Here is a 27906-nt window from a genome sequence, read left to right as displayed (position 1 = left end):
TTTCTTTGATGTCGTTCCCAAATTGACCCCCTCAAGGCCTAACTACTGAGACAGACCTCTGTACTCGCCAGCCAAAGAATTCACGCCAAAACTGTAAGGCAAAACTGCCTGTCCCTAGACTGTGTGCAATATTTTCTCTCTCTCCTGCTTCCTAATAAAACTTGTTTGGACTTTGCTCTTTGATGACTGTCTACTGGCCTCTCCCTTCTGTGCAAGGTAACACAGTAACACTGTCCTGACTTATCACAGATTAGCTTTGCCTGTTCTTGGACTTTCTACAAATGGGACTCCACTGTATGTGTTCTTTTGTGTCTGGCTCTTTCGCTCAACATGATGTGTGTGAGATTTGCCCAAGTGTTGGATGTACACCAGTTTATTCATCCTCACGGCTGTCCTTTATGTTCAGAACACTGTTGGCAGTGGCAGGAATTGGGAAGTTCACAGCTACTCCTCTGTCCTCTCCTGCCCTAGGCACCTCTCTGATCTGTCTATCTCCACTCTTGCCTCCTACAATCCACTGTCAATAGCATCCTTTCCAGGCCTCAAATCTAAACTGGACATTTACCTGCTTAAAACCCTTCCATTTTTATCTAGTCTTAAAGTGCCTCGCTACAAATTACTCAGTAATTAGACAAAGAGTGACTTTACAGTGTGAGAATCACAGACTCCACCCTAACCACAGAGTCAAAGTTAACATAATCAGTAATAAGTTACAGCGACATCGTGTGCCTCCTGATATCCTGTACAACATCACTGCTGTGGAATTCCTGCCAAATATGTAGAACCTGAACTTAACCATGAGGAAACATCTGACAAACCCAAACTGAGGGACACTGTGCAAAGCAACTGGCCTATACACTTCAAAAACGTCAATGTTGTGAAAGACAAAGACTCAGAGACATTCTACTTTGAGACTAAAAACATAACAACTAAATGTAACATGTAATCCTAGACCGTAAAAATAAAAGGGGAACATTATTGCCACAATTTACAAATTTTGAGTATGGATTGTGAATTAGGTGGTAGTACATATCAATTTCCTGATTTTTATAACTGCGCTGTATGTAGTTCTGTAAGAGCACAGCCTGTTCTGAAGAAATGCATATTGAAATATTTAGGGATAAAGAGGCATGATGTCCCAAACTTACTCAAATGATTCTGCAAAAATAAAGAGGGAGATTACGTGAGAGGAAGATCCAAAAGACACCATGGATGGGAAAACTGAGGCTCAGGAAGAGATAGTCATAGGTCCAAGGCAAGAGGCCAACTCCAGGTCTGTCTGATTAGAAAGCTGAACCTCAGTCACATAGAGTTCAAGTTCTTCCCAGATTGAGAGGAGGACTATCACTTTGGTTGATGGGAGTATTTATAGTAAGCATCTGACCCTGAGTTCAACACTGGAGTCTAAAAATTAGGATACTCATATTAATAAAGAGCTACTAAAAACAAATAAATGAACAAAAAACATAACAATTAATGAGAAAGTTGCAAAAATGTACTCAAGGATTTATATTTCCTTAAACCTTGTTCTACGATCAGATAGTTATAAAAACTGGAAATTTCCATTGGGATGACTTAATCCAGCTTCTTTTTCCTCTCTTCCTCCATTTTATAGGCAAGCTACCTGGAGCTCAGAAAGGTTGTAGTTTGCAGAGGTTACACCCTACAAGGCAGTCCTAGGAACCCATTACCCTAACACCCCTATGTACATGGCTGTGGGCTAACAGGGAAGGAGAAGAGAAACTCAGGGAAGACAACTGTAGGAAGAATGAGGTCTGGAGGCAGATCAGAAGGTATTGAGTGGGGTCAGTCCTCACCTCATAGTGAGGGTGATCCAGGGGCACGGCCTCAAACTGGGGGAGGCTTTTGCTGAACCAGGTGGTGACCGGGCGCTGCATGTTGATGGCAAATGGCTCAAAGCCTTCCTGGAGGCCACAGATGGCAAAGAACCGCAGGGAGCTGACATCCTGGCCCAGGTTCAGATGACCCACCTGGCCAGGTCCCAAGCTGCAGACGGGCAGGAAGCCTGGTGGGAGGGTACAGGTGGGCAGGGGTGAGACAGATAGGTGGGTAGGGCAGGAGCCCGTGGGGAGGGGAAATGTGGAAGGAAGGAATAGAAGAGTGGGAAGCTGCAGAGGGCAGTGAAGGGTCAGGTCAGATAGAAGAAAACCAGAAAGGGGCCATGAGGCCAGGCCTCACCATCGCCAATCTCAATATCTCGGAAGGCTGTTTCGGAGCCTGAATCAGACATGAGGACTTCACCATTGAGGGTGAAGATAATGGTGTTCTCTGTGAGGTCGATCATGCAGCCCACGACATCACCTGACTGCCAGGGACGCCCAAATGGTTCACTGCCCAAGTGCCAACGCTGACCCTGTGAGGGGGTGAGGAGAAGAAGTGGCATGAGAGACACACAAAGTGAAGACATAAGAAAGAAGGGAGAGGCACGTAAAGAGACACATGCAAGGCATCAGGCCCAGGCCATGTGGGACAGAATAGAGGTCACCCCCAAAGTTTCCTCCATTTTCCCCACACTCACATCTATGATCCCTGGAATGTAAAGGACAGGCTTTCATGCTTTTGCTTCCCTTCTGCTTGGGTTCTCTACTGTGCCCATGGCTGGGTCTCAGACTATGCAGACCACTAAAGTGGTAGTGAGGGGTTAGGGGCAGCAGCAAGTGGAGAGATGGAAAGGAAAAAGGAACCTACCAGTGTCCCATACAGACCCATATATACCTGGAATAGGTAAATGGATAACAAGATAGATGGGAAGCCGGGTGTATGGCTGGATGGAAGAATGAAACGAAAGCTGAGTCTATATGCGTTGATGCAGGGAAGGAAGAAAATATAGACAGAGAGATAAATGGGTTTTCGGAAGGATGGGTGGGTGGATAAATAAAAGAATTCATGGATGCATGCATTAAATTATTGAATAGATGAATGGATAGATCAATGAAATTGCAAATTGATTAAATAGGTGAGTGGCTGAACTAACAAATGAGTGAATAGGTGGAAAAGTGGATGGTTAAATGATTTGATTATCCGGACAGGTGAGTAGATTGATGGATAGTTGGATTTGTGGGTGGATTAATGGATAGTTGGATAGAGAGATGGATGATGGATAGATATTTGTATGTACAGAGAAAGAGTGAAGGGTGGGTGGATGGACAGACGGATGAGTGGACAGAGTGGGGCACAGATAGAGGCAGGGATGGAGCGTATGAGCGTATGGAGTGGAGGGCCTGGCAGAGTGGAGCCCAGGGAGGTACTCACACGGTGCCCATTGAAGACATAGGCCAGTTCATCCGCTCCCAGCTCCACATCAGGCCGCAGCTCGGGCCTTGCCCAACCCACTCGCATCTCTCCTGTGGTGACTGCCTCAAACTCGAAGTACCAGCGGCCACTCTGCACTGCATAGGATTTCTCTGCCCGGAAGATGCGCACCCGATCCCAACGGGACTGGCTCTCCACTAGACCTACAAATGGGGCCAGGCAGAGTCATAGAGGCTGGGTGAGGAGTGGGCCCAAAGACACAGAGGTTGGTGAGAGGGACCAGAGAAGGAAAGGCTGGGGGAAGAGGGAGAATTTCTTGGTGTTAGAGAACTGGGGAATCTTAGACCAGTCAGAGAAAGAGAGAAGAGACTCACTGAGTGAGACCCTTCCCCTATTGTCTTCAGGAGTCAGAGCTCTCAGAGACAAGATACTGACAGTGACATAGAGGGAGAAAGTCGAGTCAGTCATAGTCAAGATTAAGGTCGATTTTTAGAATCAAGTGTCAGAGTAAGGGTGAGGGAGGAGATGGAAATTGGAGTTGGGACCAAGGGGTGAGGAATTGAAGGCTGAGGATCATAGCCACAGCCAGGGTAAAGGGTCAAGGCTGGTACTAGGAGTCAGTAATGGGTCAAGGGTCAAGTTAGGGGTAGAGGTTAGAGGCTCTCTGAGACCTTGGGTAGTTAGGGGTTAGGGGTTAGGGGTTAGTGGTCACAGCTGGGGGGTCAAGGATTGGAGTCTGGGGTCAGGGTCAGTGTTCACTGGGCTACTGGTCCGGTGGCTCAGTATTGTAGCCATAGCCCAGGCAAGTTAGATCAAGGTCAGTGGCGAAGATTGGGTTCAGGGTTAGGGTGAAAGTGAGAATCAGAGTTGGGGGTGGGGGCGTTCAGTATTGTGGCTGTTGCCCATTCAGGGACTGGGTTGGCAAACAGTTCAGGGGTCAGGGTTGGGACCAGAGGTCAGCACTCACTGGGTTCCTGGTCAGGTGGCTCAATGTTGTAGCCATAGCCCAGTAGAGTGCGCACTGCCTGGCAGAGGCTGTCCCGGTTGCTGCGCTTGGTGGCCTCGTCCAATAGGCGGTAGGGCACAAGGCGAGGATTTCGGCGTGCGGGGATGTCCTGTACAGCACTGTAGCTCCAGCCCTGAGCCACACGGTCTCGGGCCCACACATTGTGCCCGTTCTCTGCCAGTCGGTCCACCAGCGTTGTTTGTGCTGGCGTTAGCCGCACGTGGCTCAGGTCCAGTGGTGCTGGCTTGTACCCGTTGCTCATCATGTACCTGTGGGTATGGTGGGGCTCTGGGCTCTGTGCTATGAGATCCCTGATTTTGAAATGAACCTTGTTCCCAAGATCCCAGAGGCGTAAGTCTGGGAATTTCTGACCGTTGATCTCTGACATCAGGGTTCTACGACTTCTTAAATAATCTCGGAGATACCTGACCTCTGACCCCATGATCTTGTGACCCTAGCAAGGACTTTGATTTCACTGACCTCTGGTTTCTGTGACTCCTTTATTTTGATTTTGGGAGCCTCATCTCTAACCCTGAAGTGCTCTGACCTCTCACCTCTAACTTTGAGGTTCTTACCCTCTAACCTCCAGGACCTATGGCTTCAAACTCCTAGCTTGGGAGTTCTTGACCTCTGAACCCTGGCCTCTATCACCAGGATCTCTTAGCCATAATTTCAGAGTCCTTACAACTCTAACAACTTCTCACCTCTTTCCATTGATTCCTGGTCTCCAACTTGGAGATAGAAACTCAGCTCTCATTTTCCTGCCTCCCTGGCAGACAGAGCCTGACTCTGAGGGGCCTGAACAGCTCCCACTCTCTCTGGAACTCCTAACTCCACAACCATGAAACCTCCCAAGACACTCACCACTGACTCCAGAATCCTCACTCCTGACCCTGTGACTTGTCACCATAATCCATGGCCCTTTCTTCTCTGACTCTAGCCTCCCCACAAGATCCCTTAACCTCTCCAGCCGCCCACTCTAGTCCCCAGATGGGACCAGAGTCACCCACACTCACGTCTTGGGGAGTTTTGTCTTCTTCAGGTTGTCCTCTGCCTTCTCATCTGCCATGCCCACATGGCAGCCCAGTGCCAGCAGAGTCCTGGGGCAGGGGACAGGGGTACAGGGTCACCCCACCCAGCCCCCTGGTTCCTTTCCCACAGCCCTGGTTGCCTCTGCCTTGGGTCTCCAGCTCTCTCCATATCTTTTCCCCAGCTCCCTTGGTTTCTTTGTCTCTACCTCTCTCTGTCTTGGTCTCTGTCTCTCTAGCTCTTGTCTTTCCCTACTTCTGTCTCTGTATATCTTTGCATCCATTTTTTCCAGATGCCTCTTTCTGTCTCTTTCCACATCTGTCTCTCACTCTTATTGACCATCTTGCTTTCTGCTTTTGTCTCTCTTGTGCTATGTCAGTTTGTCTGACAAGCCCTGCCCCCCTCCTCTCTGTCTCTCTTGTCATTTTTTCTCTTGTCATTTTCCTTCTCTCTCTCAGCCTCTCTCTCAGCCTCTGTCTCACTCTCCCTGTTTCCCCTTGCCCTCCTTCCCACCCGCAGTCAGGCCCAGCCCCTGCTCCATGGTACACCCCTCACTTGAGTGTCTCCCCCGACATCTGCAGGTTGTAATTCCTCTCAGGCTCTGGTAGGCTGTGGAAGTTCACAAGACAAGGGTGCAGCCTCTTATTGTCATCCCGAACCTGAAGAAACCCCAGGGTCAAGTCCTTGGTTCCTTTTCCCTTCCCCCAACACTCCCAGACTGTGACCCCTGACCTCCCATCCTCATTTCTGCCACTGGAAATCCAAAGACACCCCCTCACCCCATGCCCTAAAGACTCTTCCCGCAGCCACGAGCCATGCACACCCTCCCCAGCAAGTCTAGCCTGATTGCGGTCTCTCACCGGGCCATAGGTCCAGCCCTGCTCAATGCGAGTCAGTGCCCAAAGTTCATGGATATTCTCTGCCAGCTTCTCCCGAATACGCTCCAGATGGGGAGGCAAGACAATCTGAAGCAGAAGACATTCTTGAGTCCCTGAGCTTCCTCTGGCTTGCACCATGACCACTTTTCCAGAGAACACGTGTGAGCTCTGGACAGTCCCCCAGCATGCTCTTCTGACCTTTTCTGCTACTCCAAGCCCTACTTCCCATCACCTCACCCTGACTCCAGGACTAACACCAGCAAAGTAAGGACTTAGCATCATCAGAATTAAGGGATTATCTGGGAGTAGGTCTGTCTCTCCTCTGTCCTGGAAGCTCCACGAGAAAAGAACCTGGGCTTCCTAGCTCTCTGCCATTTTCCCAGGCCTGCCCATCCCAGAGCCGGGCCCAGAGGAAATGCTAGGGAAATGTCAGTTGAATGAATGGATAAGTATCTTTCTTTCTCTGTACAGTGAAGATCTGAACAATGCTTAACTCATAATACCTCATAAGGGTTCTGTGAAATCACTTCCAAAAACTATTAAATGTTTTGTAGTTTATTTAAATGTCTGCTCTGCAGACAGGAGATAATGATGGTTGGACCAGGGTGGGCCAGGGGGAGGAGAGGAGAGGTGTGGAGGACTGTCCAGGAGGCTGAGTGGACAGCCCATGAAACTGACTGACAGGCTGGGGGGTGGGTGAGGGAGACATCAAGGAGGAGGCCCAGGGCTCTGGCCTAGCTAGAGGGGCATGACAAGTTCATCACTGAAATAATATTACTACTACTGCTACTAACAGGAACTATAGTGAGTACTTATTATTTATTCAGGACTCTGCTATGCATTTTGCATATATTAATTTATCTGATCTTCACAACAATGCTATGAGGTAGGTTCTATTGTTATCTCCTTTTCTCAGATAAGGAAACTGAGGTATGGAGAGGTAAAGCCACATGCCCATGGTGACATACTGAAAATCAAACCCTTATTGTCAGTCTCTTGAACATGGCTTAAATCCCCTCCTATAGGGACATGCTTGGAGGGAAGGTAGGGAGTTCAGATTGGGGTAAGAGGAGTGGGAGTAGCCTGGAATAAAAGAGGCATCCAACAAATTGTAGTGGGTAATAGCACAAGCTTTGGAATCACACTGCTTGGGTTCATAGTTGTGTGACTTGCACAGGGTGCTTTAGTTGTCTGGGCCTCACTTTACTCAACTGTAAATTGGGGTAATAATATCCTTTCCTTAGTGGGCTACAGTGAGGACTCCCTGAAACTGAGTGTCTGCCTTGAGACAGTCCTTTGCCTCCTCCCTGCTTCAGTTTCCCTCTGTTAAACAACAGGGTTTGCAACTTTCAGCTCAACTTCCCACCGCTCTGACTCTTAAGGGAGTTTGCATCACCAGGAAACCCCCACAGGGCAGGCACTACCTGAACAGTGTCCACAGGACAGGGCACAAAATCTGTGTGTGAGAGGCAGCGGCTTGGGCCCACCAGGTGGGGCCCCCGGGGGCCCTCCCGCCGATATTCCTTGATGGGTCCCAGATGGAGTCGCTCTCGAGGCAACACAGCCTCATGGCATGGGGCATAGCCAGGTGGGGGGAGGAACTTGAATTCGCCATGTCGGCCACCAAGGAGGAACCGCACCCTGGATGGGAGAGTGAGATCAATGGTGGAGCAGTTTAGAGGGGAGAGTCTATGCTCAGTGTGGGTAAGAGAGCAATCTTGGGACTGGTGGAAGGTTCTGAGGAGACCTGAGGTCACTGGGCAGTCATAGGATAATGAACATCATTTAGGAGTCAGAAAGGATATTATAAGGTCAAAAAGAATGTCTGAGGTCAATGGGAATCATTGGAAAATTAAATAAGGAAAGTGTGGGGTCATTGGAGAGTAAGGTCACAAGAAGGTCCTTTGGAGGAGCTGGGTCAAAAGAGCATTTGGGGATATTGGAAGGTTTTGAGGAGACCAAGAAAGTCATTTGGGAGTCACTGAGGATAAGATGTAATTATGAGATAACCATAATTGCCACTGAATAGTGATTGGAAAGTCCTTTGCAGAGTTTGGGGGTCATCGAGAAAAGACTGAGCTATTGAGGGGTCTTTGAAATATCTGGGGTCTCTGAGGGGTCAGCGGGAAATTGTATCATTGAAAGATGCCGGAGTCACTGAGGAGTTTTTAAAAGCATGGAGCCATTAGGATAGTCCAAGATCATGGCGGGTTATTGGGAAGTTTGGGGGTCATTAGAAGACCACTGTCATATTCTGAAGTCATTTGAAGGTCACTGGAATAGCATAGAGTCATTGGGACAGTATGAGCTAATTTAAGAGGTCACCAGGAGAGTCTGCAGGTTTTAGAGGGTCAGTGTGAAGTTTCAAGGGCACTTGGAGGTCACTGGAATAACATAACATTGGGGAGAAGCTGATGTCATTGGGAGAACACTGAAAGTATCTGGGGTCATGTAGAAGTCACTGGGACCTTCACATAGGCATCTGACTAGTCAGTACTGAGTGGGTTCTGCTGGTTCCTGGCCTCATAGGAGGCTATGGAGTGCTTGGGGAAGCTGTCTCAGGATAGTCCCAGGTCTGGGGACTGGCAAGGGGGCAGGAGTAATTCCTTACTTGACACCAGCTGAGAAGCTGACGACAGGGAAGAAGAGTCCATTGAGATTGAAAGCCTCGAAGACGCCCTGCACAGGGCAGCCATTGATGCGGAAGGAGATAGATGGAACGCTGAGGTCCAGGCAGCAGCTGACCACGTCCTCTGCAGCCAGGAGGTGTTGCCCTGGGGAAGTCACTGGCCGTGCCACGTGTCCTGCACCAGGATCACCAGGGAGGGGTCAGAAGTTAGAGGTCCTATCGGACCAATGATCTCAAGAGACAAGGGGCAAATATAAGAGGATCCTATGGGGTTTGGATCCAGGAAACCTAAGGTCAAGTGTTCCCACAGAGGGTCCTGTAGCTCTGGAACAGGGCTAGAGGTCAAGGCTCCCCTGAGGCCTGTGGGGTCAGAAATTAAAGCCTGTTTGGAGTTAGGTTTCTGGGCCCTTTGGGGTCATAATTCAAAGATCAGAGGTCGTAATAATCTGGGCAGTTTTGGGGGTAATCTCTAGGGTCACAGGTCATACATACATCCTCTGGGGTCAGAGTTCTGGAGGCTATGAAGAAACATGTTAGGGACAGGATTCTGGAAGCTCCAGGGTCTTGATAAATGAGGAGTAAGGGATCAAAAGTTGGCCTGTTTTGGGGGTCAGGATCCCAAGAAGCTTAAGATGTGTGGTGAGAGTATTGGAAACTCTGGGATCAACGGTCAGGGTTGGCCATCCCCTGGAAGGGTTCAGATGGATACCTGTCCAGAGATGCAGCCCATCAAAGCCGTAGGAGTAGAGGTCGTCACCAACCCCGTTGCCGCCCCAGCCCTCACCACCTCCAGGGTAGGGGCTGTAGCCCTCAGTGAGGGCCCAGCCCACCCGCAGGTGGGTGGCCTGAGCTGTCAGGAATGGAATCACTTCATCCACCATCACCTCAAAGTACCATTTGCTGTACTGTGTGGAGCCCTCTGCTCGGCCCACAAAGATGTTGGGGCGGATGCTGCAGGAGAAACAGGACAAGAGAAGGGGGTGAGGGAGAGGTGGAGAGGAGACCAGGTTACTGCAAGTGAGGAGGGGGAGAGAGAGAAAAACAGACAGACAGAGATGTATACATAGGAAAAACAAAGAGGCAGAAACATGAAGGTAGAGGGTAAGAAATAGATGCAAAGGGAGAAAAAGCAGAGACAGAGACAGATAAAGAGACACTAAAGACAGATAGAAAAGAGAAAGATGGGAGAGACAGAGGGAAGACATGGAGGAGAAATAGAGAGATACAGAAACAGAGAGTAAGATAAAGGAACAGACAGAGGCAGAAATGGAACAGGGAGAGAAGACAAGAGTGGGGAGCCAAGTGGGCTGGGGCAAGAGTAGATATCTGTGAGGATCAGGTGTTAGGTCCAGGGTAGGAGATGGAGGAAGGAGCACCTACATGGTGTGGAGTCTGAGTCAGGGGGAGGTCAGGCTAGGGTCAGGTGTTAGGGATCAGACCTGGTGACATAGTTGATGAGGTTTGTCTGCAGCAGAAGCTCACGACCAGGGAGCAAGTTTTCGGTAATGAGATCTTGGTTGGAGCGCACAGCCACGCCGTTACACACACACAGGGAACACAGCACATCCAGCACCTGGAGGTCAAGGTTAGAGGTCAGGATGCAAGAGCCCCAGGCGGAGATCCATTGGGGAGGCCATGGGTGGGAAGCCAGAAGTAAAGAATGGTGTGTCAGGACAGGAGATGGGGACAGAGAAGGTGGAGAAAGTGGGAGGTCACAGATCATAAAGAACAATCAAAGGTCAAAGAGAAAGATCGGGAGAGAGGGTAGGGGCCATATGAGTTGGGATAAAGCACCAACAATGTAAGAAATGAGAGACTGCCCTGGCTGGTGTGGCCCAGTGGATTGAGCGCCAGCCTGCAAACCAAAAGGCTGATTCAGGTTAGATTCCCAATCACGGTGCATGCCTGGGCTGTGGCCCAGGTTCTCCAGCTGGGGGCGTGCAAGAGGCAACCAACTGATGTATCTCTTGCACATTGATGTTTTTCTCCCTCTCTTTCTCTCTCTCTTCCTCTCTCTCTAAAAAGTACATAAATAAAATCTTTAAAAAAAAAGAAATTAGAGAGTGAAGTAAGAGGTTAGAGGTAAGAGGCTGGGGGAAGAGTGAAAGGATCAGATCAGTGTGAGAGCACAGGGGTCAGGATGAGATTTGAGATCAGCAGGAATTGCAAACTAGTGTCTCCCGGAGCCAGGTGGATAATGTGAATCTGTGAAGTGGTTAGAAATAATGCAGTGGGAACTGGCTGTACCTGCGGCAAAGTGGAGAGTGTATATGTACCCCACCAAAGACTATTCAATTGGAAAATTACAGGAAATTAAAAGAAAAAATTTCAGAGATCTACCGAAGACCATCTATGGCCAGAATTTATTTAAGAACCATGAGTTAGAGACCTTGTGTTAAGGTGGAAGTATATGGGAGAGGAGTCCAGGTAAGAGATAAGATGGGGGAGGTGGGTGAGGGGGGTGGAAAGTTCTGAGGTAGTTGGGTCAGGTTTCAGAGTTACAGGGATGAAAAGGTAGGGGTGAGGAGCAAACCTTGTGGTTCCTCCCATGCTTGTCTAGGAGGGAGATGATGGACTTGATGTGGTTCTCTTGGATAATGTTCAAAACCTCCGGACTCTCAATCAGTACACAGTATAGCACCTCCAGGATTCCTGAAAGGTTAGCAGAGTAAGAGGTGAGTTGGCTGTGACCTTCCCCTCCCCCAAGCCCCTGTCCTCTCCTGTGGGATCTCCTACCAGATGAGGCCTCCAGACGATCCAGCTTGCTGACTAACCAGTCCAAGTTGGTGGAGAAGAGGGCACAGTTGGTACGATTGCCACGGATCAGAGAAGCTGAGGGTGGAGAGATGGGTTAGACCCAACAGTACCGGACACCTGGTGAGCTCTAAGGGAAGTCAGGACTGGGCCTCTTTACCCAGGAGTTCATAGAGCAGGTTTACAATCTCTTTCCAGGACTCGGCAGCCTCCTCCCCTGCGAATTCAGCGAAGTGAGCAGCGGTGGTGTAGACATTTAGGCGGTCAATGCAATTCAGGACCAGGGAGAGCATCCCCTGAGGCAGAGAAAACAAGAGGGTCACCACAGGAATTCCAGGCCTTCCCTTCCTTGTCTTTCTTGGATTTACTAATTTATATTCCTTTGACAGCTAGTGACTGTGAGTTCCCAGATTTAAACCAGCACCATTAGCTCCATGTCCCCCTTCACTTCTATCACCCTTCTCTCCTAGGCTCTGCAGATCAGTCCTCCTCTGTGCCTCTGTCCCCAACATAATACAGCCTTATTAACATCAGGACAGAATTTGTGCTTTTCTTTCCCACAGTTTTCTTTCCATCCTTTCCACTTCCAAGCACCCCACTCCTGGTCTCAGTTGGCTCAGTTCACTCTCCACAGCGATCATCAGAAATTTTTTTTGTTTTTCCTTCTTTTTTTTTTACATTTTAGTCTTTTGTCTTTTTTATTGTGAATTATAACACACAAACAGAGAAGCACATAAACTATATACAGTCCATTGTTACTCATAATGTTTAGGTTCTGTAAAGTCAAGTCCCCATGAACACTGAGTAAGTGAATCTTGAACCATGACTCCCAGGGGAAACACAGGCAGTTCCTGAGTGTCTGGTGACAATCATAATGTCATCAATCAGTCAATGCAAACTCTTGTTTTATTTGCATTTCTGTTTAAAGACATTGATTTAATATATACTGTTGATTCATTAGCATTAAATTCACAGCCAACAGCAGTATAACTCATACCTGAATGAAGCTTATCTAACACACGTATTTTCTCAGCAAGGCACCTCACAGATTTCTTGTGCTTAGAAACATTAGATAGCACTTCAACGCTACACTTAGGGGGCCATTTTAAACAGCAAAATCAACAAAAAGCACAAAAATGCAAAAAAAATGTAGCACCAAATATGCAACAGAAAGGACACTTATTTACAATGTAAGAGCTGAAATAAGAAAGCAGAGTGTCACCTTGTTCAACCTCAAGCTGACAACCTGTGCCATGTGCATCAGATGGCTCAAATTTTCTGCCACTCTGCACATGGCCACAAATGTGCCCTAGTATTGATTTGGGTGTTACCCAAATAAATTTCAGCAAGTAGGCAAATTGCAAACACAGAATCTGTGGATAATAAAGATCAAATTATATGGTTTACCAAACCAATATCAAGAATACCTATGTGGGGGGGAGGGGAAAGCACCTATGGAACCATGATCCAGGTCAAGAAAGAGAACATTGCCCGACACCCAGGAGGTGCCTGCATGCTTTTTCTGATTACACAGCCCTCTCTGCTAGGGGTAAACTGTCATCCTGACTTGTATGAAAATCCTTACCTTAATTTTCTAATTGACTTTTGCCTGTATTTGAACTTGGGATATACAGCAAGTATTCTTCTGTACACGGATTCTTTTGCTCAATATTACAGTTTAAGATTCAAGAATATTGTTGAATCTGGCTATAGTTTGTTCCTTTTCATTGCTGAGTATATTCATATCCATTTAACAAATATGACACATTTATGGATCCAACCTAGTGGTGGTGGACATTTGGACTGTTCCTAGTTTTAGTCTGTGACAAATAGTGTTGCTATGATAACCGAATCTATATTCTGGGTCCCATATCACTAGGAAGAAAGTCAGCACATTGTTGCATAGCCAGACTGGAGTCACATAGACTGGCTCTGCCACTAACTATTTGTAAATTTAGAAGAATTGACCCTCTTATGGTTCCCAAAGCCAAAGTCTTCATCATGGCCTGGCCCTTGTCACCTCTCTTCCCCCATTTCCACCCACTCTTGCCCTGCTTCCACTGCCCTTGACTCCTCCTCGTTATTCTAGAACTTGCCAAGCACACTCCCACCTCATGGCCTAGCTGGTCACTTGCTTTCTTCTCTGTCTTCCTCTTCTTTTTCTTTCTCTCTCTTTTTTTTTTAAAGATTTTATCTACTTATTTTGAGAGAGAGAGGAAGGGAGGAAGAAAGGGAAACATCGGCATGTGGTTGCCTCTCGCTTGTCCCCTACTGGGGACCTGGCCGGCAACCCAAGCATGTGCCCTGACTAGGAATCAAACCCAGTGACCCTTTGGTTCCCAGGCCAGCACTCAATCCACTGAGCCACACTAGCCAGGGCTCTTTCTTCTCTTTATTCCTCCCCCAGGTGTGCACATTGCCCCTGCCCTTCATTCAGGTCACCCTCCTTGAGCATTCTATTTTAAACTGCAACACTCCCAGCACCCCATACTGCTCCCCTGCTTTATTTTTCTCCTTATCAATTATCATCTATACCATATAATTTTCTCATTTTATCTATCACCTATCCCCCACCATGTCAACTCCATAAAGATAGGAATTTTTGTCTGTTTTGTTGACAGCCATATCCCCTAACATATTTGTTGAGCTTCAGTGACCCACCTGTAATATGGGAATTACAATCCCCCATGGGGGCCATCAGAGGATGTCATGTACATAGCGCTCTTAATACATAGTAAGGACTAAATTCAAGGTAATAATAACCACTAATACTTATGTAGCATCTATTATGTACTGGCACTGTTCTAAGAACTTTGTATACACTAACTCCACTCCATAAGTGAGTTTTGTTATTGTCCCTAAATATCCTTTCTAGGTCTGCCTCCCCCATCAGACTGGGAGCCCTGGAGAGGCAGGGGACCAAGTTGGAAGCCTTTGAATGACCACGCAACCCCCATCGCCTTGGAGACATCAGACCTGCGACCTTTGTCCAGCCCCCTCCTCCAACTCCTCTCTGCCCTTCCCACTTAGACCCCACATCTCCTCCCTTCGTGCTCTCATAACACACAAACTCCTAGCTCCGGGCCCCAGCTGAGGTCCCTCCCCACACTGCCCTCCCAGTCTCCCAGAGACCCACCTCTGACCCTGCCTCCACCACCATGCCCCACTCTGGTTCTGTCCTCCCATCCCGCAGGTCGCACCCCCACAGACACCGCCCCTGAGCCCGGCAGCTTCTTGGCGCTCATCCTGACTTCTCTGGTCCTGTCTTCCTTCCAGAGCTTCACCAACGACCCGGCCCTCATCCCACCCAGGTAAGGGAAGAAGGCCGGCCCCACTTACCTCTCGGGTTCCCTCTCACTCGCATGCCCCGCCCCTCAGGGCTCCGCCCACCAATGCTATCCGGATCCCCCGCGAGGCCCCAACCCCTTGCCTGTGCCTGCGACCTGCCGCCCTGCGGGTAGACTCAAGCGCCGGTCCTTCCCGTTCCCCTCAACTGGCTCCGCCCGATCGCAGGCCTCTACATCTCCACCCTCCTCAGTCCCCCCCGCTGCGACCCAGACCCTGCCCTTCCCCGGCGCGGCCTCACCTCCTCTTGGAAGAGGCTCTGGCGGTTGCGCAGGCTGCGCAGCTTGCTCTGCTTCTCCTCATGCTGCAGTTCCTCGGAGGGCGGCTCGAAGTAGCCGATGAGGTCCTGCAGGCTGAGGATGACGCCCTCGATGGGCAGCGCTGTGCCAGCCGGCGGCCCCGAACCCCGCGGCTTCCCGCTGAAGCTGTCCAGGCCCCTGTGGGGATGGCGCACTTGTCACCCGGGGGCCGGAGCGCGCTGGCTGCCGGTGAGACGCTCGCGAGATCCACCCCTTGTTCCCGCAGGAGTCCCACAGACACACTTACTGAACAGAGGGGAAGACTGAGACGCAGAGCAACAAGGGCACTGACCTAAGGTCACACATGGCCAAAGGCAGAGCTGGAACTAGGACTCATGCCCTGTGTAGGCACCGGGGTAGTGGAAGCGGGAGTCAGGACTGGGGAGATCTGGGGTCAAGCGTCTGGGTGTCAGGTGTATGAAAGGTAGAGATCAGGGATGTGAGGTCAGATTAGGGGTCAAGTATGAAGGTCAAGAGTTGAGAGGTTAGTGGTCATGTGTATGTTAGCTGGGCTGTGACCGTCAGAGGTAGAGATTAATGGATTCAGGTGCCTGAACTCCAGGAGCATGGGGATCAAGGTGTGGCCTGGCACCGGGGGCAGAGTGGGCAGATTGCTCACTTGATGAACTGGGTGTATAGGCCAGCAGTGCTGTAGATCATGCGGGCAGCCTGGGACTCCTCCTGCTGGCAGCGGGTCAGTGACAGTGCATCATCCATGTGGCCTTCCTGATGCAGCATGGCCTGGCAGTGGAGGGACAGAGTCAGGAGGGGGTCATGCTCCCCAGACATTAGCCCCAAAGCTGCATTCTTCCTCCACCAAATCTCTCTGCCAATCAATACCCTGCCGCCTGCTATCTGTCTTTACCTGACTCTGTCTTTCATTCTGTGCCCTTTCCCCCTTTATCTCTGTCTCTCTTTCTCTGTATCTGTCCTTCTTTGTTTCTGTCTGTCCATCTTTGTCTCTGTCTCTCTCCTTATCTGTCTCTCATCTCTATTGCATACTTTTGTCTCATTTTCCCTGCCTCTCTCCGTCTCTCTCTTGTCTATCTCCAGACCAGACCCTCTCCACTTGTATCTATTAATGACTTAACATTCCGCCATCAGAGCACTGCAGCAGCACCCCAAACTCAACATGTCTCGGACAGAATGCCTGACAACCTCTGTGAGTGAGGCCATCACACTGCTGGCTTTCCCCTGAGCTGACCTCCCCAGGGCCTCATCATAGTCCCATGGCAGTAAATTTCATCTTCTGCTCATGTTTCCAACTACAAGCCTTGTTTGTTTGTTTGTTTGTTTGTTTTGTTCTTTGCAAACAGGTGCCTCCCTAGTCTTCCCACTCATTCAATCTGTTATAGACTTTGGGGGTAAAAGTTTAGATCCTTGTCCTCCTGAGCTGACACTTTAAATATTTTATTTACTTATTTATTTTTAGAGAGAGGGGAAGGGAGGGAGAAAGAGAGGGAGAGAAACATTGATGTGTGAGAAAAACATCAACTGGTTGCCTCTTACATGCCTCCAACAGGGTCCCTGGTCCACAACACAGGCATGTGCTCTGACTGGGAATCAAACCAGCAACCTTTTGGTTTGCAGGATGATGCCCAACCCACTGAGTTACACCACTCAGGGCCTGAGCTGACACTGGACTGTCCCCAACTTGGTTAATGGCACTCCCATCCTTTCAGTTGCTCAGGGTAAAAACCATTGCATCATCCTCAGGCCCTACCTTTCCCACCCTGATGCTCAATCTGTCAGAAAATCCTATTGGCTCCATCCTCAAAATACAACCAGAATCCACTATGTTTCCCCATTCCACAATCCCCACCCTGGTTTTGTCCTCTGTCATCTACCACCTATACCCTCTCAGCAATCTCTTCTCTGGTCATTCTGCTCCAGCTCTGCCTCCCTGCCACCCTGCGCCACACCTCCCTCCCCCACACATACAGTCTATTCCTGAAAGCATCTAAGGAACCTTGTGAATCAGGCCACCTCTCTGGCCTGCTCAAAACACTCCGTGTCCCCATCTCCTGCAAGGTAAAGGCATCCCCTCTCTGTCCTCATCTCGCTCCTCTACTCACCCCACTCTCATTCTACTCCAGCCAAACTGGATTTTCTTTCTGTTATTGCAACAAAACAACCTCATTCCAACCTCGGGGTCTTTGTGCATGTTCTTCCCTCTGTCAAAAGTAGCTTTCCACTCTTCAGTTAAAACTACGTACTTTGTTAAAGGCAGTTTATTTCTGAGCACTGGGAGAGCAGGGAACAGGTTTCTGTAGCTGGCCTGTTTTTCCACAAATACATCCAAAACAACCTGGGTACCCATTAATTTGTCAAATGTTATTCTCAGTCTGCTCGTCACTCTCCATCTTCCCCATCTCTGACTCCCTGTCTCTCTCTTTCCCTATTTTTCTTTCTCCATATTTTTGTCTCTGACTTATGCTGTCTCTGTATTTCTCCCTCTCTTATTCTCATATATATTTACCATATATATATATATATTCCTCTTCCTTTCTCCCTATATTTCTCAATCTGTTTCTCAGCCTGTCAATTTCTCTCAATCCCATCCTCAAACTCCTGAAGTCTCAAGCATGAGCACCCCACAGTCCCCCTCCAGGTGCCCACCTTCTTCTTGAGCACGCCGAGCCGCAGGGCCTTAGGGTCTGGGGCAGCATAGGTGATCCACAGGCCTGACGCCACATGCTGCACAAAACACAGTGACTCCCCATACTTGATCTCAGGGGGGCCCATGCCTTCCACGTCCCTCTTGGGGGCCACATCCAGCTTCTCCTGCAGGGGCAGGGGACAGAGGTCAGCCTTTTCTGCTGTGCAGTTAATGAAGGGACCCGAATGAGAGAGAGCAGTGTCGGGGTTGAGGGAGGATTTGGGGTTCCAGGTGACAGAGGGCACCCTGACCCCGCCAACCTTGGAGATGCGGAAGCAGAAGGAGGTGGCCTTGGTGTGCGCCTTGCTGGCATCAACCATCACCAGACCCTGGTCCTCAGTGAGTGCCAGGTACCGTCCCGTGGTGACGTGGCGGATGCGAAGCGGCTGGCCCCAGCGCAGGTGGCTCCCACTCCAGCTGTGGAGGGTGAAGGCAAGGGGGTAATAGGGTCCCCCCAGCCCTCCCATGGACACCACATGGGAGGGTTTGAGTCTTAGTCCAAACCTCCTCAAACCACGAGCCCTCTTCCAGGGTGCCCCAAACCTTCCTTACCTCTTTTTTAGGACACCCAGTCCTTGCTCAGGAACCTTAATCCTCTCTCCGGCCCCCACAGCTTCTTCTGGGCTCCCCAGGTATCTCTAGTACCCCCAGTTTTCCCAGACCCATCATTTTATCCCCTTTCACCTCCCACATTTTCACTCAGGACCCCCCAGTCTCTCTCTCAGAGCCTCACACCATTCCCCAAGACCTCCTTCTCCTCCAGGAGTCTAGGACCCCGAGGACTTCATGGCTCTCTTGGGCTCCCTTGATCTTCCTTCAAAACCCTTCAGTCTCTTCCTCAGTTCTTTCTTCAAGACCTTCTCTTCCCTCCCAGACACCCCCAGTTCCTAACCCCTCCCCCAGCTCAACCCTAATGCCCCCACCTGATTCTCAGAGGCTCCAGTCTCCAGAGGGAGCGGGCGTGGGTGCACACAGCTCCCCCCTCATAGTGCACAAGTCTGGGGACACAGGACAGAGTGAGGTCAGGGGTTTAGTCTCCAGTCCCTCAGAATCTGATCCCTAACTCCACCCATAGGGCCCCAGACCCCCCAAACAACTTTTGTGTTCCCCCCCTGCCCCTGCCCTGAGACCCCACGCCCTCTTGTCCCCTACCCAGACCTGCGCTGGTCATCACTGTCAGCAGGGGAAATGGTCAGGCACTCATCCATGTGTCCGTGAAAGAGGCGGAGGACATGGCCCCCAGTTACATAGCCTGGATAAGAGCAAGAAAAGGTGATGTTTGTGGTGCTGGAGCCCCAGAGAAGTGCAGGAGCCGAAGTAGAGTCTGGGGACCTACTTCTCCCCTGTGGGAACTAGGGGCTGGATTGGGGGTCTGCAGTTAGAGATCTGAGCTTCAGGGTATGAAGTGTAGTCTGAGATTTAAGCTAGGTTTGAGGTCTGAAGTTGGGTATGAGACTTAAGGTCTGAGGTTGGGGTCCTAACTTTGGGGGTCTGGGTGTACAGAGCTGAGGTTAGGGGGCTTGTCGGTCTGAGTTTGGATATTTGAGGTTGGAGTTAGAGGTTTGTGTCTCATGTTCTCTTATACAGAGGTCCGAATTCCAGGAATTGACTTAGGATTTGGGTGTAAAGGTACAATGGTTGGCTCTGAAGTTGGAGGTCTCAATTTTACATGTGATTTTGATTCTGGGGCTCGTTGCTGAGGTTTGGGGTCTGAAGTTTAAGGTTTGGAAGTCTGACTTTGGTGTCTGAGTTTGAAGAGATCTGAGCTTTGCTATTGGAAGTTGGTGGGTCAGAGATTCAGGCCTGAGTTTTGGGATCTGTGCTTTGAGTCTCAGCTTGGGTCTGGCTTAGGGCTCTGGGATTTGGGGTGTGAGTCAAAGTTTGGGGCCATGCTTTGGGGTCTTAGCATAGGGTCTGAATCTAGGAAATGATTTTGGAGATATGAGGTTAAAGGGAGAGGTCTGAGGTTGGTTGGCTGAGGTTCTGAGTCTGAATTAGAGGGATTAGTTTGGGGGATCAGTGTTTGAACTTGGAGGTCTGGGTTTGGGGGCTGAGGTCACTGTCTGTGCTTGTTGTCTGAGGCTTAAGGTTAAGTCTTAGCTCCAAATTTGATGTTCTAAGCTTGGAATTGAGTTTAGGGGTCTGGTCTCCAGAACCTGAGTTTGGCATGTGAGCTTTGGGGACTAACACTTTGGGGTCTGTGTTTGGGAGTCTGATACTGAGTTCTGGATTTGGAGTCAGTTGGAGATTCAAGTGTGAGGGTCATAGTCTGGGGTCTGAGGGCATGTCTGAGGGGCAATGTGGGAAATCTATGTTGGGAGTCTCAGTTTAGGGGCTGGAATTATGGAGTCCTCACCCTCTTCACAGCCAGAAGAGATGGGGTTCATATTCCACAGTGTCTGCATGAAGGAGGCGTCAACTTGGAGCTCCCCACTGGCCGTTGACAGGTGCTGGGGGCAACCAGGAGGTGGTAGTCAGAGACAATGATGATGGGGACAATAGCTCCAAAGGCCGAGGCCAAAAACCATAGGCAGAAGCCGGGAAACCAGCAGATGAGAGACAGAAAATTAGAGGTCATATGTCAGCAAACCAGGATGGAGTCAGGAGATGGGGCATCAGAAAACAGTAATTGGATGTCAAAGCTCAGGAAAGTAGAAATTGGAAGTCATGATGTTGGGGCCAGAGATCAGACTAACTGGTAATAAGGAGATGGGGGGACCCCTGTGCCTCCAGCCCTGGGGGCAGTAGCAGCCATAACAGAGGTGGGATTGCTCACCAGGTAGCGCTCAGAGGAGACACTAACGAGGATGAGGTCATCCCCAACGCGGACCTTTTCTCCTTCGGACCTCTGCTTGGAGGCTGGGTGCATCGTCCACCAACAGGCCTCTCCTATGGGGCAGGATCTCAGGATGATGGCTACCCAGAATGCACTTCCCAAGGCTTTCTCTTCCTGAGCCTCCCAAGCCTTCTACCCACTCCCACTACTGCTACCAACTCTGCTCCACAGCCCCCTATTCCTGCCCTCAGACCCTCTGCCTACAGTTCCCCCGTGCTTGCCCGAATATCCCCATCCAAATGTGTCTATTCGCACCACCAGAGCATTCCCATGCCCACCCCCATAGTTCTGCAGACTGTCCTGTCACCCCCTGCTCTCCAGCTCCTGCACCTGTTGCATCCTCCTGCAGTCCCACGTCGAAGGCCAGCTTGTCAGTCATGGAGCGGGAGGTGGTAAGGCAGCTCAGGTACTAGGGTCATGGGCAGGGGGGTCAGCCTCTTCCTGGCAAGCACTGCCCTCCCTGCTTCCTGCCCCTACCTGTGTCCCCTTGATGATGCACTCACCATGCCGCTGTGTGCATGCCGGAGCAGGATGGCATGGCCATATAGGAGTGTCCTGTGTCCCCCGCCCTGGGATGACTGTGAGGGACGGGGCACAGAGTGAGAACAGACGCCCAATACATCCAGCCTATCCCACATAGGAATATGATTCTGATACAATACCATGCTCAAGTCTGGATACAAGGAAGCCTCAGCTTAGACCCTTGGCAGAGTCTCTGCCTTGGTTTCTGAGAAGCCTGTGGATGGGGTGTTTTCTGTTCCCAAGGCCCATTCTGTCTCCTTCGTCTTGTTCACTCAGTCTCAAAGTCACTCAGGGAGGCTGGACCCCTACTCTAGATACAAGAACACTCAGGGAAACCCCAGTATCTCATGTTCCACAGACCTCAGCCTCTCCTGTTCTAACCTGTCAAGTCACGGCTGGGCTGCAGCTGGTGTACGCTGGGACAGTCCTAGTGGTTGTTAAAGATTTTAACATCACTTGTAGAGACCTGCCCTGTGCTGCCACATGTACACTCTTGAGGAATGACACCTGTTTGCTCGACAGCACCAGGCCTTCCATCCCAGCTCTTACATGCCCATGCTCTGAGGGAGCCATGTGATGGGCCATGTGATCACATGGCAGACCCAGGGGACTCACACTTGGGATAAGGGAGGTGAGGGGAGAGGTCCCATGCAGAGAAGAGCTGGGATCAAGGTCAGGGAAAGGATGGAAAAGAGGAGGAAGGAGTACGTGGGAGGACAGGGGCTCAGAAGCCTCTATCCTCCTCCTTCCTTCCTTCCTTCATTCCTTCCTTCCTTCCTTACTGGCCTGTTCTGGGCTCCACAGCCCTGACAACTGGGGTGGGGAAGATCCCCAAGCCCCATATGCAGGATGTGAGCCCAAGAGGCAAGCTTGGGGTCAGAAGGACAGGTGACACCCAAGGCCAGACCTACCCACTTATCCAAATTGAGGGCCTGTGGGTGTGGGGCAGAGAGAGGAAGAAGAGTAGATGGTAAATGATGCCCGCTTCCTCCCACCCTCCCCTGCCACCCATCTTGGCCTTGGGTGGAAGCCTCACCTCCACGCCGGCCTCCACCGTGTTGGCCAGCATCTCCTGCAGGGCTCGGACGGACAGGGACTGCTCCAGGACAAAGCAACAGATGGCCAGATCTGGGGGCACATTCTGGACGGGGGGTGAGATGTGAGTAGAGGGCCTGAGGGCCCAAAGACCTGGCACAACCCCTGCCCCTTAGTCTAAATTCTCACATCCCTTGCAGACCCACACTCGATCCCAACCTCTCAAGGAGCCCTGCCCTCTGCCACCCGCTTCAGGCACCCTGACTCCTCCTCCCCAATACCACAGAAAACACCTCTGCTGCCCCCCTTCAAGTATCTGAACCCCACCCAAACCTCACAGAAGCTTCCACACTACTCTCCCCCTCCGGCACCCTGCACCCCACCTAATCTCAGAGGACGTCTTGGCCCATGCCTCCACCCTCAAATACACCACACCCAGGAGGCTCCTCTGCTTCCTCTGCCAACCCCACCCCAGATCTCTCCAACCCCAGAGGGAGTCCCACCTCCTGGTCACCAGTGCAACCCTGTTCCTGCCTCCCACCTGGGACACCGAACACTACTTCAAAGTCACAGGAGGGCAACATTAACTACCCTCTTTAGTCTCCCATCTGTCACATCAGACCCCTAGACACCTTCTCCCTTGGACCCAAGGCTCCCTGCCACCCTAGTCCTTTCACCAATCAGATGCCATTTCCCCTTCCCTTCCCAGCTTACCTCCTCATCCCCCGTCATCTCCCCTCTCAGACCCTGAGTTTACCTCACCCTCAGACCCCAGGCTCCCTCTACCTCTCAGCCTTCACCCCCTCCCACTCAGTTCCCTGCTAGCATCCCTCTGACCCTCCAGGCCCTGTCACCTTGGATCAAAGACCCTCTACCCTCTCCGGCACCAGCCTCCAAAGAACCCCAGTTCCCTTTTCCTCTTAGTCTTCCCCATTTTCTCTCCTATCAGCACCCCCCCTTCAGACTTCCAGACCACTCTTCTTTGAACCCCAGACTCTGTATCCCTTCAGACTCCCTCTTCCCTTGGCCCCCGCCTTTCCTCCTATGCTAACCTGGGCATTGCTGGTGGGCTCCAGGAAGCAGAGGCGGTTGCCAAAGCCCTCGGCTGCCAGACAGAGCTTAAGCTGCTCCTTGAGTACGGTGGCACTGCACTGTAGGACCACCTCGTCGTCCTGAGGGGCAGGACAGAGTGGTCAGGGCTCCCTGGCACCCATCTGCATACCAGAGATACTGCATACGCTGGCCACTCACCCTACCCTGTCCCCATGAAAGAGATACCCACCCTTGCAATTTATCAAGTAGGTGCCCGTGCTGAACACTCTGCATACTTCTAACATCTCCATGAAACAGGAATATAATAGTTATTCTAGTATATTTATACTAGTATTAAACTAGTATAAATGTAGTGGGAAGTGCTCACTGTCTCAATCAAAAATGATGGAGACCACAGCTCTTAACCTCTGAGGAAGGCAGTGAGTGGTTATTCCATCTTGTAGCTGAGGAAACATATTCAAGGAGCTTAGGTACCCTGCCTGAGGACACACAGCCTCCAGACCTTCCAGCATATCACACAGACATGTTTCAGTCCTGGGCTTTGACCCACACAGGTAGCCCTCAGTCAGTCTATCCATCTGGGGAGGAGGGAGGAAGCGTGGACCTGTTGGCAGGAGTTCCCACGACTTTTCTGTCCTGTAACCCCTAACAGTGACGTCCTGGCACTTGTGTGTTCATAGGAATCATGTAGCTTGCATTTATTATTAAGCACTACTGCCTACTAGGCCTTATGCTCAGGACTTTATGTTCATTTGATAGACAACTACTGAGCATCTCATATTGCCAGGCACTGATCTACAAGCTGCAAATAGAGCAGCAAATAAAGCAGACAGGACTCCGTCCTCGTGGAGCTGACATCCTGTGGAAGAGAGCAATAAATAGGCAAATAGGTCCATAATTTTAATGTCAGTCATAAGTGTAATGGAAAAAATTCCCCAGGGTGATGCAAGAGTGGCTTTTGGAGTAGGGGTGACATCAGTGAGGGGATGAAGTGACAGCCTCTCCAAGGAGGTGACATTTCAGCTGAGCCTAACACTTTATCCCAAACCATAAACCTTATCCAAATGACAAGAAGGAATCAGTCCTGATTGTCTCTGGGGGAGGAGGGGCAGCCTGTGAGAAGACCTGTGGCTGGAGGGGCCCGAGGGTGTTGAAGAAGAGCAAGGGAGGCAGGATGGCGGGGCCAGCAGGAGCGAGGGGAGAGTGGGAAGAGATGAGCTCAGACAGCTACCTACACAGACTCCTTGAATCCTTATGGTGCATATTTTTTGCCCCATTGTTAATTTTAGTATATTTGCTGCCAAAGCAAGCACTGTCCCCATTTTTCAGAATAGGAAATTGAAGCTTGGAGAGAAAAAGAAAAATCACTTGGCCAAAGTTAGGAAGCTGGCAAATGACAAAGTCTGGATGTGAACCAGAGACAGGGGGCCTAATCACTACACCAATGATCCTCTAACTTTCTCCTGTCTCAGTATGAAAGGGAGTGGCCTGGTTGAAATGCAGCTTCCTCATTCCTCCAGTCTCCATCCCCCCACCCAATTACCAGACCCTGATTCAGTGGCTCTGCTTGAGCAGGGAATCATGACTATTAACTAGCCCTCAGGAGGTTCTGACATGGGCCATGCTTTGAGAAACCCCAGCTAGCGCAGGGCTAGAGGCTGCCACCTATTAAAGGGACATGAAATGAGTTTGGCTGTCCATGGCCACCATGCTTAAAAAGGGAAATAAGAAGAGCAAGAACAGAAAATACCAACATGCCCATCATGTTCTAAGGGCTACTTACATTTTATGAAACTTGTTTCAGCTAAAAAATAGACGTGTGCTTGTAGGTGTATGGGTGCATGTGTGTGTGTGTTAATGTACCTAATTTGTCCATAACAACATGAATTGGAGGCAGCCTGATGTCCACCAGCAGATGAACTGATGAACAAATTGTGCCATATTCACGCAATGAAATACCACTCAGCACCAAAATAAACTTTTGATGAATATACTACATGGATGTATATCAAAAATATTACACTAAGCAAAGGAAGCAAGACAAATATATTGCACATGAAACACTAGAAAGACTAGTAGAACCTACAGTGACATAAAGCAGATGGACAGGGTGATTGCTGCAAAGAGCAAGAAGGAACTTCGTGGGCTAAAGGGCATTCTGCCTTAATTATGATGGTGGTTACATAACTGTGTATAGTTTATCAAACCCATTGAACTGTGACACCTAAAATGGATGCAATTATTGCATGTCAATCATACCTCAACAAAGTTCATTTTTAAATACTGTATGTGTGGCCCTGGCCAGTGTGGCTCAGTTGGTTGGAGTGTCATCCTGTAAACCAGAAAATCTCTGGTTCAATTCCTGGGCAGGGCACATACTTGGGTTTTGGGTTTGTCCCCCCGTCAGGGCACGTATGAAGTAACCTATCAATGTTTCTCTCTAAAATCAATAAGCATGTCCTTGGGTGAAGATAACATAATAATAATGCATGTGTGTATGTGCAGGTACCAGGTTACAATATAAAAATATATTTCTTACTGGTGGAATTAAGTCTAAAAAATTAGGGAAAAATCACCACACATTCGAGATGTATTTACAGCCTGCTTGGGCACAGAGGTCATTGTCTTCAGGAACTTTGGTGTAGTTGAATTGATAGTTACTGTGTTGTCACCTGGAGTTCACCATTAAAAGGGTCACCCAAGCAGAGTCATGGGGTTTATCTGGTTATTAATGATTGTTGGCACATCCTATGCAATATATCTAAATTAAATTGTGGTGCCAGACAAAATTATAGATGGAAATGAAGCTTGTGTAGCATCCCAATAAACTATTTAATATCCTCTTAAAAAAACCAAAACCAACAAACAAAAAAACCCACCACACAACCTCAGTAAAGTTTAAGTAAACACACCCAGTCGGTGGCCAAGAGATGCCACGGCCAAGCCTCTAGAACCGAACACTGCCCACTTTGGCAAATCTAAGCCTAGTTTTCCTCTTGTGAAAGCAGGAGGGCTGGGCGCCCAGGGCATCTAGAGATGACACTTCCTGGCCTTGACCTTGGGCAAGTGATTCCACTCAGGTTTCCCTCAAATCTCTCAGAGAGATAAAGATAGGGCACTACCTCAGAAGATAGGGCAGTGAGGATATAATTAGATGTCTCAGAAGGCCGAGGCCCTGGGCATGGGGCCTGACATAGAGTGGCTCAGGGTCTGATGGCTGTGGCCGCGGTCTTATTAGGACCCAAGAGGAGAGGAGGGCCCAACCCGTGGTGTCTTCTAACAGGCGGGAGCTGGAACACAAGTCTAGGGTAAAGCTAGGCCTCCTCCCATGGTTGAATGTTCAGCTGTCCCTATCCTTCACTACCAGCCCCAGCTGTTTGTTCCTCCCTCCCAGAAAACTGGACCATATAACCAGGGTCCTATTCTGGGGCCAGAAAGCTATGTCAGCATTTCCCAGGCCCCAGAGGGGATGGGGAGGGGCTAGTGCAGGGTCAGCAGACCTGGCCCAAAAGAGAGAACATCTCCTTCTAACACTTACACCCCACATCCAGCTGAGCTTCTGGGAGGGGAAAGTGAGAAGGACTCTGAGATGGGCATCTCCTCCCCCTATCTTCTCCCTGTCCCCTGCCCAGGCCCCAGAAGAACTGGCTATTCTGGGAGAGACACCTGTTGTTCCCATTCCCATCCCTGCCCCCAGACAGGGATCAGAGATATGGGGACAGAGCTAGAGAAGCAGAGCCAAAGGCAGAGGGCCTGAAGCCAAAAAACCAAGACAAAGACAGAGATAGGGAGACAGAGACAACCCAAAGAGATCTATAGGGAAAGACACCACCTAGAAACTATTAACAGCCATATTTGACCTTCCTCCCCAAAACAAAGGCGGAAAAGAAAGAAGGCCCAGAATCTGAGGGACTCCCAGAGACCCTTAAGGGTTCGGAGTTCAAAGGACTTGGGTCTTCCAGCCCACCCCAGCGCCCTTCCCAAGAATTTATATAGGTCAGAGTCTGGAACGAGGAGAGAATTAGGGCTAGGCTGGTGGCGGGGGTGGGGGTGGGGGCGGGGAGGGATGGCTAAATTAAGCTCAGGAATTAGAACCACCTTCCCCAAGTGCCTGCTTCCAGGGTGGTGGAAGGGGTGCTCCCTCAGCGGCCCCTCTTCTCCCCGACAAACTGCTAATATCAGAAGAGTTCTAAAGTCTGCAAATTCTCTGTGGTGAAAAAAGGTGGGGGTGGGGACGAAGAGAGACAAAACTGAGAAAGACAGAGTGACAGTCACCCCGAGGGACAAAGGAAGAAACCTTGAGTCTCAGAGACTACCAGTAATCAGGACAGAAAACATCCGGAGACAGAGAGAACTCAGAGGAACCCGAGGTAGCCCCAGAGACCCCTAACACAGAGTACGCACCGTCCGCAGAAACTGAACCTCATCCTCGCCCTCTCCTCCGTCACCCATGATATCGAGGTCTGAGGGGAATAGCAGGAGGGGGACTCAGGCTGGAGGGGGCAGGCTGGGGGTGGGCTGGGGTCGGAGACCTCTGAGGTTGCCAGAGGTATCCGCAAGGAAGATGGAACTGCGAGGAGGACCCGCC

The 27906-nt window shown here is 50.1% G+C and overlaps 1 protein-coding gene across 6 annotated transcripts in view; it reads right to left on the bottom strand.

The window, feature by feature from the left end:
* The window catches only part of RYR1 (ryanodine receptor 1), a 111434-nt gene extending 83528 nt beyond the window's left edge, over positions 1 to 27906 (bottom strand). For 3 of the 6 annotated variants that reach the window (XM_054589107.1, XM_054589110.1, XM_054589109.1), the window contains exons 1-27: positions 27723 to 27906; positions 23318 to 23437; positions 22267 to 22371; positions 21212 to 21286; positions 21039 to 21117; positions 20649 to 20761; positions 20229 to 20322; positions 19025 to 19124; positions 18796 to 18870; positions 18133 to 18289; positions 17833 to 17997; positions 15833 to 15954; positions 15156 to 15351; positions 11730 to 11865; positions 11552 to 11647; positions 11349 to 11467; positions 10255 to 10388; positions 9525 to 9766; positions 8798 to 8990; positions 7611 to 7827; positions 6169 to 6273; positions 5864 to 5967; positions 5296 to 5379; positions 4241 to 4548; positions 3274 to 3476; positions 2200 to 2374; positions 1818 to 2026 (exon numbers count right to left, since the gene is read on the bottom strand). In XM_054589107.1, the coding sequence (XP_054445082.1) occupies positions 1818 to 2026; positions 2200 to 2374; positions 3274 to 3476; positions 4241 to 4548; positions 5296 to 5379; positions 5864 to 5967; positions 6169 to 6273; positions 7611 to 7827; positions 8798 to 8990; positions 9525 to 9766; positions 10255 to 10388; positions 11349 to 11467; positions 11552 to 11647; positions 11730 to 11865; positions 15156 to 15351; positions 15833 to 15954; positions 17833 to 17997; positions 18133 to 18289; positions 18796 to 18870; positions 19025 to 19124; positions 20229 to 20322; positions 20649 to 20761; positions 21039 to 21117; positions 21212 to 21286; positions 22267 to 22371; positions 23318 to 23437; positions 27723 to 27770 (3774 nt within the window). In that variant the 5' untranslated portion in view covers positions 27771 to 27906. The remainder of the gene's footprint in view (positions 1 to 1817; positions 2027 to 2199; positions 2375 to 3273; positions 3477 to 4240; positions 4549 to 5295; positions 5380 to 5863; positions 5968 to 6168; positions 6274 to 7610; positions 7828 to 8797; positions 8991 to 9524; positions 9767 to 10254; positions 10389 to 11348; positions 11468 to 11551; positions 11648 to 11729; positions 11866 to 15155; positions 15352 to 15832; positions 15955 to 17832; positions 17998 to 18132; positions 18290 to 18795; positions 18871 to 19024; positions 19125 to 20228; positions 20323 to 20648; positions 20762 to 21038; positions 21118 to 21211; positions 21287 to 22266; positions 22372 to 23317; positions 23438 to 27722) is intronic. The other 3 variants (XM_054589108.1, XM_054589111.1, XM_054589112.1) reach the window with 1 other exon arrangement.

Source organism: Pteronotus mesoamericanus, unplaced genomic scaffold (genome assembly GCF_021234165.1).
Source record: "Pteronotus mesoamericanus isolate MK-2021 breed Mesoamerican mustached bat unplaced genomic scaffold, CSHL_Meso_final scaffold_165, whole genome shotgun sequence".
NCBI classification, from domain to species: Eukaryota; Metazoa; Chordata; class Mammalia; order Chiroptera; family Mormoopidae; genus Pteronotus; species Pteronotus mesoamericanus.
The sequence above is the reverse complement of the archived record's forward strand: the minus strand, read 5'-3'. Positions and strand labels throughout refer to the sequence as shown.